Raw genomic sequence first — 14,764 nt, 5'->3', positions numbered from 1 at the left:
AAGAGGGCAGGGGATTGTTTTTTTGTTGTTGTTTTTTGTCCATACTTTTCTTATTAAAGACGGAAGAGGGTGGGGGGTTGTAACATGCAATAACGACCAAGCAGGCAAGCGTTGATAAACTACCTTCCATAACATAATGATATGTCACTGTTGCGTTCATCGTCTTCGTTGGGAAACAGATAACAGTACTAAACTGTTACCCAACCCAAACTGACCCCTGTGGTCACTGTACATCACCACTCGCCAAAACCTGACACAATGACCACAACACAGTGACACCTGTGGTCACTGTACATCACCACTCGCCAAAACCTGACACAATGACCACAACACAGTGACACCTGTGGTCACTGTACATCACCACTCGCCAAAACCTGACACAATGACCACAACACAGTGACACGTGTGGTCACTGTACATCACCACTCGCCAAAACCTGACACAATGACCACAACACAGTGACACCTGCTACAGCTGTAAAGCTGGCCACAGCATAGGTTGGTGGTGGTGGTGACCACAATCTCTGACCACTGTCCGTATCACGCACCTGTCATAGCAGTGTGGACAGTGCAACGGTAACGTTACGTCCTGAGTGCCCCGCGTGTGTTTAGCCAGCACTTTCGCTGCCCTTGCCGCCAAGGACTACAGTGGAACCTAATTTTAAGTCCTTTACAAAACATCTGGGGAAAAAAACAGGTCTAACAAGGGAGATTTAAAGTCTTATTCAAAATGGGTGTAAATTCAAAGACCTTATGAAAGAAAATCTGGAGAAAAAAAAGCCAGGTTTGAAAAGGTAGAAAGACTTATATTCGCGAAGGTCGCGAAAGGGTAGTTGTGGCCACTGTAAAGGCTCTAAGTCCGTATTTGCACGACACAACTTTCGTGGTGGCTCGGAATTCTGCGTACAAATAAGGACGGTGTTTGTTTTGTGGTCACTACGCTTATGGCGATTAGTTTGCTTGTACCAAGTGACAGTCTGACACAAGTTGGTCAAAGCTTGCAAAAAGTGTGTCCAGTCTGTCAAAAAAAAAGAAAAAAGATGGGACTTGTGATGCGGACCTATTTTCGTCTCCGAATAATTACTGTGTGACAGCTCTGTAAACTGAACTGACAGGTTCTACTTCGGAGCTTTTAATGTACGTGTATCATTAATTTAATGAGAGCGCGAAGGGGGCTTCAGACACGCACAGCGAGAGAGAACGAGACATGCACTGAGAGAGAGAGAGAGAGAGAGAGAGAGAGAGAGAGAGGCGGAAAGAGGGGGAGAGGGGGGGGGGGGCGGAATCTTTACTTTAAACTGGTGAACAACAAAAGCATTCGGTCACTTCCGACTCAGTTTACAATTCAAACAATCAAGTGTTTCAGAAACGCTGACAACTTTCAACTGTCAAGTCTCAGCAGACACATTTCCCATTCACCAAATCTATACCGTCAGCAAAAAGTGACCCCCCGCAAATTCTCCTCATTCTGTTTCTCCCCTCCCTATCCTGTCCCATCCCATGTCACTCACCGTCCGTACATCCCACTATATTATACGTATAATATATGTCCAACATCTAGAGTGGCCTTGAAAACTGAAGTTGTGAGTCTTCTCCCTCCCCCATCATTAAGAAGATAACACCGGTGGAAAAAATCGCACCGATTTTCCCACTCTTCTTGTCGACGAAATGAAAATAATAGGGTTGGTGTTAAAGATATGTTGCCCACCGAGACCTGTTGGCGATATGGGATAGGTAGGTGGAACATCACAACAACACGGGATAGACAGATACGGGCCGACACAGAAAAACCGTGTCTGAATAATTACACTAACAGCTAGTGAATCAAACTGACAGAAAGAGACACGGTGAGAGATGGAGAAAGTGGCAGAGGTTGGCAGAGAGAGAGAGAGTGTGAGAGAGGGAGTGTGAGAGAGAGGGAGAGAGAGAGAGAGAGAGAGAGAGAGAGAGACGGGGGGGGGGGGGGGACTCGAGAGAGAGGGAGAAAGAGAGAGGGAGAGAGACAGAGAAAGAGAGAGAGAGAGAGAGAGAGAGAGAAAGAGAGAGAGAGAGAGAGAGAGAAAGAGAGAGAGAGAGAGAGAGAGAGAGAGAGAGAGAGAGAGAGAGAGAGAGGGGGGGACTGACAGACAGAGACAGAGACAAATGGGTGCTGAATGTTGCCAAAGTGTGATAACAATAACAGTAATAACAATAACAGCACTTTATTGGCCATTAAAATATTACATACAAATGGAAATTTTTCTTTGTGAAACAAAACAAAGTCACAGGCCAAAGGTGACACAGACTGAGAAACAAACACTCAAAAACAAAGACATTATGTCAGTAGCCCATCGCCAAGGGTTACGATGATGCCCCCAAAATAAGGACCAAGCGTTACGAAGATGCTATACAATGTCGCAACATTGAGTGAGAATACCTGCGGCAGACCTTAGAGAAGAACGGAGAAGGCCATTTCGTGCCGACGGCAAGCCGACTGGATAATGGCTATATTTCCCCCCGAACAACCCCAGGTTTACGTGTGCTTGGTAATCTATCCTCAGGTGAAGAACTCATACCCCTTTACTCGCCCCTCCCCCTAAACTCTCTCTCTCTCTCTCTCTCTCTCTCTCTCTCTCTCTCTCTCTCTCTCTCTCTCTCTCTCTCTCTCTCTCTCTCTCTCTCTGTCTCTCTCGCACACATATATATTCCAATAGCACAATTCTAAAATGTACGTATTTCCCAAGAAATGTTCTTCTGTACACAATATTTGTTTTTCCTTGTCAGGGATCGTGCCGCAGCGGACTTTAGAAACAAACCCCCATTGTAGCCCTCTCTCTCTCGCTCTCTCTCTCTCTCTCTCTCTCTCTCTCTCTCTCTCTCTCTCTCTCTCTCTCTCTCTCTCTCTCTCTCTCTCTCTCTCTCTCTCTATTCCAATAGCACAATTCTAAAATGTACGTATTTCCCAAGAAATGTTCTTCTGTACACAATATTTGTTTTTCCTTGTCAGGGATCGTGCCGCAACGGACTTTAGAAACAAACCCCCATTGTAGCCCTCTCTCTCTCTCGCTCTCTCTCTCTCTCTCTCTCTCTCTCTCTCTCTCTCTCTCTCTCTCTCTCTCTCTCCCTCTCTCTCTCTCAATACACTCTCTCTCTCAATACACTCTCTCTCAACACACTCTCCCACTCACTTTCAGGCCTGATGTTTCCAAGTCTTGTCTGTTCCCCATTGGGATGACTTGAGTTACAAGCCTGTCTGTTCATTTTCCAACGAAAACATTTCCATGTCAGTTTCACAGTGGCAGAAAACGTGACCTAGTCACGATGGTAAGACATGCCCTCTGTGAAGGGTCCCTCCTACCGTTAGCACGTCGTCGTGGTTGTTGTTGATTTTGTTGTTGCTGTTGTTGATTTTGTTGTTGCTGTTGTTGATTTTGTTGTTGTTTTCGCGTGCACGTTCGTGCCTGTGTCTATGCATGTGTGTCTGTGTTTGTACGTACGAGACAGAAAGTGCCGGGGGAGACTGAGAGAGACGGGGAGGGCGGGGGGAGGGGGGAGGGGGGAGAGAGAAAGAGTCAGAGAGAGAGAGAGAGAGAGAAAGAGAGAAAGAAAGAGAGAGAGACAGACAGACAGACAGACAGACAGAAAGAAAGAAACAGAAAGACAGAGAGAGGGACAGCAACAAAGACAGCGACAAAGACAGAGACAAAGACAGAGACAGAGACAAAGACCGAGACAGAGAGACATAAAGAGGAAGAGAAAGATACATCAACAAACCCCTTCGTTTAGGGTTTGCACAGAAGTCCACATGTGAGACAGACAGACAGAGACAGACAGACAGACAGACAGACAGACGGACAGACAGACAGACAGACAGACAGACAGACAGACAGACAGACAGACAGACAGACAGACAGACAGACAGACAGACAGACAGACAGACAGACAGATGGACGGAGGCACAAGCACACAGATAAAGACCAACAAACCCCTGGTCTTTGTTTAAGGTAGACACAAAAGTCCAGACAGAAACTGGACAGATAAACGGAAACACAAGCAGACAGACTCATACAGAACGGCACCAGTAGCAGCAAAAACACCTGACATCTTTCCAGGTGAAAGAATTCGAGCAATAAACTCCTCCAACTCAGATACCACAGACATACCTTTGTATCAACATAACAATTCATCGCAAGAAACTCTCATCCTTTCAAACACAACCGCATTTAAACAAAATTAAAAAAAAGTCTCCACGGTGTTTAAAACCTACACCTTTATACAGTGTTTCTGTGTGTACAAGGTAAAGAATGGCAGGAATACAATCAGAAGTGTGTGAGTCAACACAAAGCTCTCAGGGGGAGAGACACAAAAAGTAAAGCGGGACCCTCTAACTAGGGGTTCGACCAGGTTCGACCCTATCCATCGTTCAACTTGGTTTTGGAGCAAATCACAGGGTTTGGGGGGCTGGGGAGGCACACCGCTGTGTCGGAATTTGTGTCTTCTGCTTCTAGTTTGCTGGGGTCTTCTACAGCTTCCCTCCCTTCCCCCCTCCTTCTTCTCCCTCTGTCCCTGCTATCGCGTTGTCTCCTCCGGTTTTTTTGCGTCGGAGTATTTAAAGCGTGTAATGGGTTGTTTCTTTAGGTTGCGCTTCGTCTTGTTTGAAACACTTTGTGCGTCGATTCTTTGCGTTTTCTTGAAAGTTACTTTGTTTTGTTCGAATTCTAGTAACCACATGACTTTATCAATGCTAGAGAGAAAGAAATCACGTCTTCACGTCATTGAGTTTTGCCTTTGTTTGTTTGTTGTTGATTTTTGTTTTAAAAGTTTTGAGTTCTTCAGTGTTCATCTTCTGGTAAGTTCGTCTTGAGACTGTCCTTAATTGACTTCGCAATGACTTCTCGAACCTCGATGCACGGAGCTTTGGTACTGAATTTTCGGAAGAAGATTTCGCGGAGACTTCGCCAACTCAACATCGGGCTCATCAATCAAGGATATATTCTTTCTGATAAAACTCAACAGAATCGGTCAAGTTAGGTCAACCTTGCTAAACGCGTGGAATTGGGGAAATCAACATTGTACTGTCCAAAGGCAGTTTATCGTACAGGTAACCGTATCATAATTCTACTGCATGAGCACCCAACAATATCCTGCAATAAAAAGAGTTATTCACAAAGTTACTGTTGACTTCAGCTCATTTAAAGGTCAAAACAACATGACCACATTTGTATACATCACACACTTTAGTAGTAAAAGTGTCACGGACACAGTATATGTGTACATACTACAGTCGGCTATCACCAACATTTATCAAAGTATTTCCCGAGCAACTAATGTTAACCTACTGACAGGCGAAAATACAGTGCTCCGTTCCTAGCGAGATAAAGCCTGAACTGGCCTAATCTGGAAATCCACTCAATGCTTTTGGTCAGCCTGTTGATTGGTAACATAGCAGGACTTTGCGGAAATAGTTGTCTGATCCAGGATTTAACTCCTGAGGTGCGGGTAATCCACGCTTTAGGCAACAAGATAGACCCAATAAGGATATATAAATATCCATAATATGACCGTGTATGACCTGTTTTTCTCATTAGAGTTCGATCTTGTCAGGCCTTTTTCACTCATAAATAATATATCGGGTTGTGTGTGTGTGTGTGTGTGTGTGTGTGTGTGTGTGTGTGTGTGTGTGTGTGTGTGTGTGTGTGTGTGTGTGTGTGTGTGTGTGTGTGTGTGTGTGTGTGTGTGTGTGTGTGTGTGTGTGTGAATACGTCCGTGCGCTTGCATCTACGCGTGTTCGTCTATGTTTATAACTATCTACCTGTCCCTGTCTGTCTTTCTGTCTGTGTGCTTGTCAGTATGTCCATGCACTTGTGTGTAGACATATATATCTGTCTGTCTCTACGTGTGTTCCCACGTCTGTTTTTCCCCTTCCTTCTTTCTTCCTTGAACTACTCTTCCTTACACCATAACCAACAATAACGATCCATCTTCACATCAGGACAACAGGCTCAGATATTTATACCACTCCACGTGGGTCGTAGATTATTTATGCGACACATTTTCTCCCCTTAGACGTGGCATCGGTGTAACACTCACAGCCGGCTGTGAATTCTATGTACATTGTACAATCGTTCCGGCGCCTTGCGTGATGTGAATTGTACTTAGGTATCTTTTGCGTAATGAATTTTTACTTATACGTACGCTTTGCGAAATGAAATTGTGGTTTTGTTAGTGGGCGTTTTTGTTTTTTTGCCCAAACTGAACAAATGGATAGCATATCGTCTATATACACACTATACTGTACAATTAGTTCATTTTGATGTTACTGAAGATGACTCAGACATACTTGCAATATAATTCATAGGTCTTGCCCTCAGATAACTCTCAAGAGTTTATTGCATGTGTTCAAGTCAAGTTCTGCTGGGGTAAAGGCCATTTTAACAACTCATGTGAAAAAAAAGACTCATGCGTTGCAGTGGTGTCGGCACTCTGAAAAGCCGAAAATCGTCAAAAATCGGCCATCATTGAAAATGTTACGCTGAAATGCCAAATTAATATTTTAACGGTGGGGTAAAGGTTACGCCGAATACTGACTAAAACTTCTGAAAATTGTCGAAACTTATGGCCAGTGTGGCAAATTTTGCCAAGAAATATGACGTTTTCCCAGCAACACCCTTGAATTAATGACAATTATATTCAACACAACAGCCAAGTCGAGTACGTTTCTGTCCTCTTTCTCTGATGTAATCACCAAGTCTGCAGTGTGACGGCAATACGAATCTGCCACACGTAGCCGACAGCGTCAGCCGTACAGTTTTTAGAAACACCATGCCAGCTCATCTTTCAATCCCACGACTGGGGTTGACACTTGTCTTGTGTCTTCAGGGCATGCACAGTGACAAGATAAATTTCACATAAAAAATATAAGCTTGAGGCATTTTAATGTGGAGCGTAAGCTTTGTGTGTCTCGTTGCCCCTTGTAAGAGTAACTACGAAATTGGACAAGTCGTGGACATTTTAATGAAACACACTTTTTTTGCACGAACTGTAGTCAGTGAAAAGGGTGAACTACTAACCCAATTAAAAACCCACAAATCACCCAACGCATACAACATACACGCGACTCAAATAACAAATGTTTCATGGTGCAGCTGAAATCACAAATTATAGAATACAGAACTATGATGTTATCGCCGATTCGCTCATTGAAAAGCACACTATCTCTATTATATACTTTACAACTTCAGTTGCATTTCCCTATTTAACGTCATCTGCATTTACTTAGATCTATGCATTTCTTTAGTAATCCTCACTAAAACATGTTTTAAAACAACACTGATGATACCTTTCGACGTCGCCTAAAGCCACCTCTGACTAAGAGAAAGGTTCAAATGTTTACAGAGATTGGCCTGTTTCACATTGAGAGAATAGGCTTACATACATATATATGTGAAAAATGCGACCGACGTCTAGTCAGTGAGGTTAATCCCATCCCGTTTTATGAGAACGAAAGTTGGAGTCCACCCAATTTCGATAAAATGCGAAGTGATTACTAATTGAGGAACGGCAAACAGAACACGCATACAAAGCAGGCAACCTTGATTTTATCTCGTATGTAGAGATACCTCAATGGGATTAAGTACTATAAATAGGCACCGTGTTGTTTACTTGGGATTTGACTACGACCTAGTGAGATAGTTTGCACTGTTAAGTGCTAGTGTTGTCTTCCTCTTCTTGTGTTCCATAAGAGCGGTCTGTACTATCATAAGTACTTACCTAACCAATAGTAAATCATTCATGACAACTCTCTCTCTCTCTCTTTCTTTCACACACACACACACACACACACACACACACACACACACACACACACACACACACACACACACACACACACACACACAAACACACACTCGCCACATACTAAATTGGTTCACGAATTTAAAAAATGTCAAAAATAACTGCAGTACAATCATACATTCAGCACCCCTATAGCCGACCCTAAAAGCCACTAAGTAAACATACCAGCTTCGCTCCCAAACAAACTCCCACTCAACTCCCAACCCCTTCATCAAATAATGAACACGAAGATATATATATATAGATGTACATTTCTACCTAAAACAAACACCATCCTTCGAGCAAAAACTCTGGGGAAAAGAAGAAAAATTAAAAAAAAGTGTTGTGTACACTTCGCAATTGACGCAATCGGTCTCACAGCTCGCCGCATCCCCCCAGCAATAACACGAATAGCTATGGTGACAGTAAACAGACTTCAAAAGAAAGTCAATTGTCGTCAAAGCTCCTTCCGCGGAGACCCCAAGACAGTGGCATGAAAAGGATGCATACCGAGAATTTTTTGTGTTAGGATGCTAAAACGGTGTTGATTGAACGAGTGAGCTACTGGATGATGAGTTCTCTGCGACGTAGGATGGGTGTGTACATAAACATGACGACATTAAGACCAATGTGTACCTTGACATGAAGGAATCCATAGACATGACGGAATCAAGTTTGGAAGAAAGTGTGTCAACTGTCATCGAAGAAAAACGCGTCTATATTTGACTTATATTAGTTATAAACACACACAGACACGAAGATATATAACGACACATACCACCTTTACTGAAGAATTTCGACGACGACGACGATGATGATGATGACGATGATGATGATGATGATGATGATGATGATGATGATGATGATGATGACGATGATGATGGTGATGAAAACAAAGGACAATAAGAGAAGAAGGAGGATTATGAGGAGGGTTAAAGTGGAGAACTGGTAAAACTCAAATCCTTGTTCGCCATGTCTTGTTATCAGAATGTGTATTGATTATCAGTTTTAGAACGTGTCCATAAGCAGTCTGCTTGTTAACGTTCTTAATGTTGTTACTGTTTATAACGTGTATACAAGAAATTAATAAAAACACGCTTACACCAAATCCTTAGAACTCGTAAAACGTTAACTTTTCCCCTCACAGTATGATGTAAACAAAACCCACAAATCAACAAACACAGAAGAAAACATAAAACACCACCAAAAATTCCACAAACCTTTGATGAACGGACAGCCTAGAAGATGTGGCATAAATGGCAGTATCCTGCTGCTGGTGCTGAGGTAGGGGGTGCGGGGGGCGTCTCAAGGTAGCTCCGTACACCTGTTCCACACGCGCCAAATCAGGCGCACTCATATGCAGAGCTTTTCTCTGCAGCATGAAGTTGGCATGACCCGCTGGAGTGGTGGGCACCGATTTCACAGGAGTGGGGGGAGGGGAAGGAGCAGAGTCCTCAAAGTCTATGGGCACAGCGTGGAACTTTAAGGGCGGCCTCATGTACACGTTCTCTATGGGTCTGTTGACGTAGTTCCAGTTCCTGGGCAGAGTTCCCGCGGCCAGGAGCTTCTTCTCCTGCTTCCTGCGTTTCTTCTCCTCCTTCTCTATCCTCTTCTTCTCCTCCTTCTCCCTCTTCTTCTCCTTCTTCAGGGCCTTCTTGTCCAGAGTGTCTTTGGACCCGAAAAGCGAAGGCATGGAGGAGAAGAGGCCGCGACTTTTCATCAGGTTGGAGGAGGAGGTAGAGGAGGAATGAGAACGAGGAGGAGGAGGAGGGTGATGATGAGGAGGAGGGTGATGATGAGGAGGAGGGGCTCTGTGAGGAGCTTCCTCGAACCCCCCGTGATGTCTGTTGTAGCTGACCATCGTCAGGGCACCCGTGGGTTGGTACAGCAAGTTCCCGCTGCTGACACTGTGGACACCGTTGTGGAGAGGGCCATGAACGCCGTTGCTGCTGCCGCGGCTGTAGGTGTGGTAGAGGTTATGACCGTGGGGATGATGATGGGGGTTGGCGTTGTCGTCGAGGCCGGGAGGGGGACGGCCCCGGTGCCCCCACGACGAGGTGAGGAGGTGCCGCATCAGGACGCGTTGGTCGTGGTGCTGGTCCGCGATGGAGGTAGAGTAATCGAGGTGGTTGCCGTTGGTAGTACTAGTAGTGTGTGGTGGTGTCCCGTTGAAGTAGTGGTGTGAGGAATGCGAGGAGTCCGGTACTAGCACTACTGGCGAGGAGGTGTGTAAGTCGTACTGTGAATGGGCCCTCCCCCTGTCCTGCTGGTGTAGTCTGTCCCCGACTTGTCTTTCTTCTCCGCTGGCTGTGTGCGCTCCGTTTCTTAGCGCGCCACTACCGCTGTCAGTACATGTACTGTGTAACTTGTTCCTCTCCGCGGTATTGCGCTGGCCCGCTACTATCACGCTGCCGTTCCCTATCAGCGCGCCTTCCGAGTGACGGCGAGAGCGATACGACACAGGGATGACTGTCACGGCCGGGCCCCTAGGGTGAGAGTTGGACGCCGCCACCACAGACCCACGGGGCAGGGAGGGAGGGGTCCCCGAGGGGGTGGAATTGGCTGACCCCTTCTTCTGGTATCGTCTGGGTCTCTGCACGTGGTAGTTGTTGTTGACGGAATGCATGTTGGGCGATGACGTCAGCGAGGACCCCGACCCTTGGGAATCTGTGTCGGTTCCGTGTTGTAAGGGGAACACTCTCAGCGGTTCACCTGTTGCTGCTCTGCTGCTTGTGTTGCTGCTGGTGACACTGACACTGTCCAGGCTCCCCCCGTCTTCACTGACACCGTTTTCCAACTGTCCCGAAGAGGCAGTGCTTTTGTACTGTCCGATAGTGGCAGTGTTTTCGTGAGGTCCCAAGGTTGCAGAGTTTTTGTACTGTCCTTCACACGTGGCAGTGTTTTCGTGCTGTCTGGCTTCAGAAGTTGCAGGGTTTTCGTACTGACCTTCTTGAGATGCGGTGTATTCGTACGGCTGTGCCCAGGTGGGCGAGTTTTTGTACGAGGGTCCCCCGGCCAGTACGTTGGTACTATTCTCCTCCCCTGTCACCACGGCGAAACTAGTGTCACTCAAGGAATGCTGGGGCGGTGACGGTAGGCCCGGGGGCAGGGCCAGGTAGTGAGGGAGGGGGAACACGGGCAGTGACTTTGTTCCTTCTACCTCCCCCGCTCCTTCCTCCTCCTCCTCCTTCGTCTTCTCCCAGTCGATGGGTCTCGAAAGCTGTGAAGTTGTACTACCAAAGTTGGTCACTACTACAGTCTGGGCGCCGGTCAGTTGCACCTGTGACCGCTCAGCCGCTGCGCTGGAGCGCTTCTGAATAAGTCTCCCACTCATTGTGGTCACTCAGTCACTCTTTACAAATATCCACTTCGTGTCTGATAAACCCTTTACTGTGTTTTTATGACAATTAAATGAGTTCTGAGTTCTGAGTTCTGAGTTCTCACTCGGTCAGTCCGAGGCCTTTAGCCTATAACAGAGGATTTGGTCAATCCATGTACGCCCCCGTCTGAGGCGAGCTACATGTCTTTGTCACACTCCAGTGATTTCCACCTGAGACCTTCGCGGCAACCCGAACACAAAGAATGTACCTGTAAGACCTGCAAAACCCCCTTCTTCAGTCGTGGTGACAGGCAAGGGTATACAATGGCTTTAGGGGGAGGGGGAAACCGCCGGCGGGTAAAGGAAGCAAGGTTTAAAAGGTTACACTAGGGTTGATTACGGGTGAGAGTAATAGCGTGGTGTAACATCGGTGCCTAGCGGGGTAATCGACTGGTGACACAGGACCTGATTGTGTCGTGGGTGAACTTGAAATGGCTACACTTCACTGCACCCAGTCTCTCTGTTCAATCAATCAATCAATATGAGGCTTATATCGCGCGTATTCCGTGGGTACAGTTCTAAGCGCAGGGATTTTTTATATTTTTTTTAATTTTATGCAATTTATATCGCGCACATATTCAAGGCGCAGGGATTTATTTATGCCGTGTGAGATGGAATTTGTTTTACACAATACATCACGCATTCACATCGGCCAGCAGATCGCAGCCATTTAATAATAATGATAATAATAATAATAAATGAGCATTTATATAGCGCAACATCATAACTTTACAATTATGCAATTTCGGCGCATATCCTACTTTTCACGGCCTATTATTCCAAGTCACACGGGTATTTTGGTGGACATTTTTATCTATGCCTATACAATTTTGCCAGGAAAGACCCTTTTGTCAATCGTGGGATCTTTAACGTGCACACCCCAATGTAGTGTACACGAAGGGACCTCGGTTTTTCGTCTCATCCGAAAGACTAGCACTTGAACCCACCACCTAGGTTAGGAAAGGGGGGAGAAAATTGCTAACGCCCTGACCCAGGGTCGAACTCGCAACCTCTCGCTTCTGAGCGCAAGTGCGTTACCACTCGGCCACCCAGTCCTATCAGACCTAGGTGAGTGTACACTGAGGTGGGGGTGGTCAGTTATTTGTTAGATACTTAATTCGCCCAAACAGTATGTACTTTCCGGGGTCCGGCTTGCTTCAGTACACCCCAGGTAAGCACAGAAAGGCCAGTGTTACACAACTATAAGTTACAATTTACATGTATCAGTCACCAAACAGTATGCCCTCTACTCTTCGGAGTTAGTGGTTAACACGAATCTCATCAAAACAGTATATTTCAAACACCCCGCTTTTAATGAGCGTGTAGCTGTAGTTGTCACGCTAACCGCCCGTTGTGAGAAATCGTTAAACAAAACAAGATGCTTTATATATATATTCCACGCAGATTTAAGTGCACGGGTGCAGTACTCTCACCAAAACTGTCAGTACTCTCTTACTTTTTTGTCCAGCAATAACAACCGCATGACTAAAAAGCTATACATGTGTGGGCGTGTGGCTGTTGTTACAAATTTCACAACTTTTCACAACTTTCGCTCTCCACCCAGCAATATGAGTGTACAAGGTAACCACAACACCAGCTGGTGTGACTATTATTAGAACTCGGTCACTGGTCACACTCATACCAGGATCAGTCAATCCCAAGTTTACTTCCTACTATGCAGCAGATTAACTCATACGGCGCAGTTCCTCGATTCTACTCAACTATGAGAAGTCATTGACCGATTTTTACACACACTCATTTTATACCAGGTTCGGCCAATCCCACACAAACTGAATTCATACTTTTTAGATCAAACTATCTCGATGCAATTCCATAAGTTTCACTGAGGAATAAAGGTTCATCCCAGCTATCCACGTGTATAGTTTGTGAATGCAGGCATGTTGTCCAGTGAGCTGACCAAAATCGAATCCCTAGCATAAACAAGAAACGGTTCCGGTGTGACGCCGTCATCTTGGCCCTGCCGTCATATTACGATTCTCGGCCTCGTTGATCTTGTATAAACTCCACACTGAACAAAAAAACACACTTCGATAGTATACTGATGAGCGACCTTGGGTACCTCACATTCATGGGGCCAAATTTTTCCAACCAATTTTTGTTATTTAAACTTAGAAATTTGATTCATCCTAAAATGTTTCCCTTCTCATTCTAGGGACGTAACCACTCGGTGCACGTTTTCGAAGAAATCGAATTTTTGGGTAAAATCTATTAAATTTCACCACCAATTTTCTTCACATGCAAGAAACTGACATGCTTTTCGTCCTTAGATAATTTCACTTCAATAATTTTACCAGGAAACGACATTTCAGTCTCGAGTATAAATCAAGGGGGTAATATGACGGCAGGGCCAAGATGACGGCGTCACACCGGGTACTCTGACCCACACAAACCTATATTGGGCGTGACTGGACATCAAACGCACACAGGTACATGCAAGTCACAAGAACATGATTCACACTTCTATCCACAAAGCCACACAACTGGAATCATTTCCGCGTGACGTTTCCGGCAACCACAACAAGAAGTCGATGGGTATTCAAACTCTAACGGTCGCAAACACCCCGGGTAGCTGCAAGCGCACTCGGATAGCCTCACGCTTGTGTCACATCGATTATCTCTGTCCACCCGGCCAGTATCACTACCTTGCAGGACGATTTTGTGGGTTTGAAAGAAGAGGACTTCCGCTGGTTGGCTTTCGATCGTGTGAAAAGAAACTGTCGTTGCTTTGACAGAAAATTAATGTGAATTTCTTGCACGGCTGAACACAAACGAGTTTTCTATCGTCTATACCTTGCCGTAACACGAAAAATCAGGGTGGAAATTAGAAAGCAGATATTTCATACAATCTTTTTCATGGAAAAATCAAGGCCGGTAGAAAATGAAGAACAATTATTATATGGTTCACAATCTGTAACTTTGAAAATAATGGTTCATGTACTAATTGAAAAGAAGCCTGACAACTCACAGATTTGTAACTAGAAATTGAAACGTCGTAAAACAAAGAAAAACCAATTTACGTTACGAGTAGTCCATATGTATCAAATCACACAGTCCACACAAAGCCAGACCCAAGGTGCAAAGTCTGCAGTAAGATTTCAAATGACACAATGCACACTAAGAACAGAGAGTCATCGCCAAGATTTCAAGTATCCCGCACTGAGTCCTGTATCCATTACCTTGCAGGAAGCAAAATCACACAAGAACACACACAAACGGCATGGTCACTGACGTAAAACTGCGTTCGATAAGAAGTAAACACTTGATGTAGAACGATGAGGAAAGACTGAAGTAAACACAAAAAGTCGCCATTAGCAACGACGGAGTTGTTTTCTGTTTTGCCCTGTCCGCGTGGCAGACAGAAAGACAGCCGTTGTTGTGAGGTAGGCGTGAATCATCATCATCACCTCCGCCACCATCCTTACTGCTGAATATGCTGCGACGAGAACAACGGTTTGGCTACCTGTGTGAGGGACCGTCTGGTGTATGTCTGTGTGCGCTATCACATGCACAGGTCATACGCCACCGTATGCTGGTGACAACAGTCACTGGAAAT

General features: G+C 45.3%; 1 protein-coding gene across 1 annotated transcript in view; it reads right to left on the bottom strand.

The window, feature by feature from the left end:
• LOC138961089 (uncharacterized) overlaps positions 1–14,764 on the bottom strand; it is a 91,334-nt gene that overhangs the window by 40,468 nt on the left and 36,102 nt on the right. Inside the window, exon 13 of the mRNA XM_070332685.1 lies at positions 9,032–11,155. Within this exon, the coding sequence (XP_070188786.1) occupies positions 9,032–11,155 (2,124 nt within the window). The remainder of the gene's footprint in view (positions 1–9,031; positions 11,156–14,764) is intronic.

This window comes from Littorina saxatilis, linkage group LG3 (assembly GCF_037325665.1).
Source record: "Littorina saxatilis isolate snail1 linkage group LG3, US_GU_Lsax_2.0, whole genome shotgun sequence".
NCBI classification, from domain to species: domain Eukaryota; kingdom Metazoa; phylum Mollusca; class Gastropoda; order Littorinimorpha; family Littorinidae; genus Littorina; species Littorina saxatilis.
This window is presented reverse-complemented; position numbering and strand designations above follow the sequence as displayed.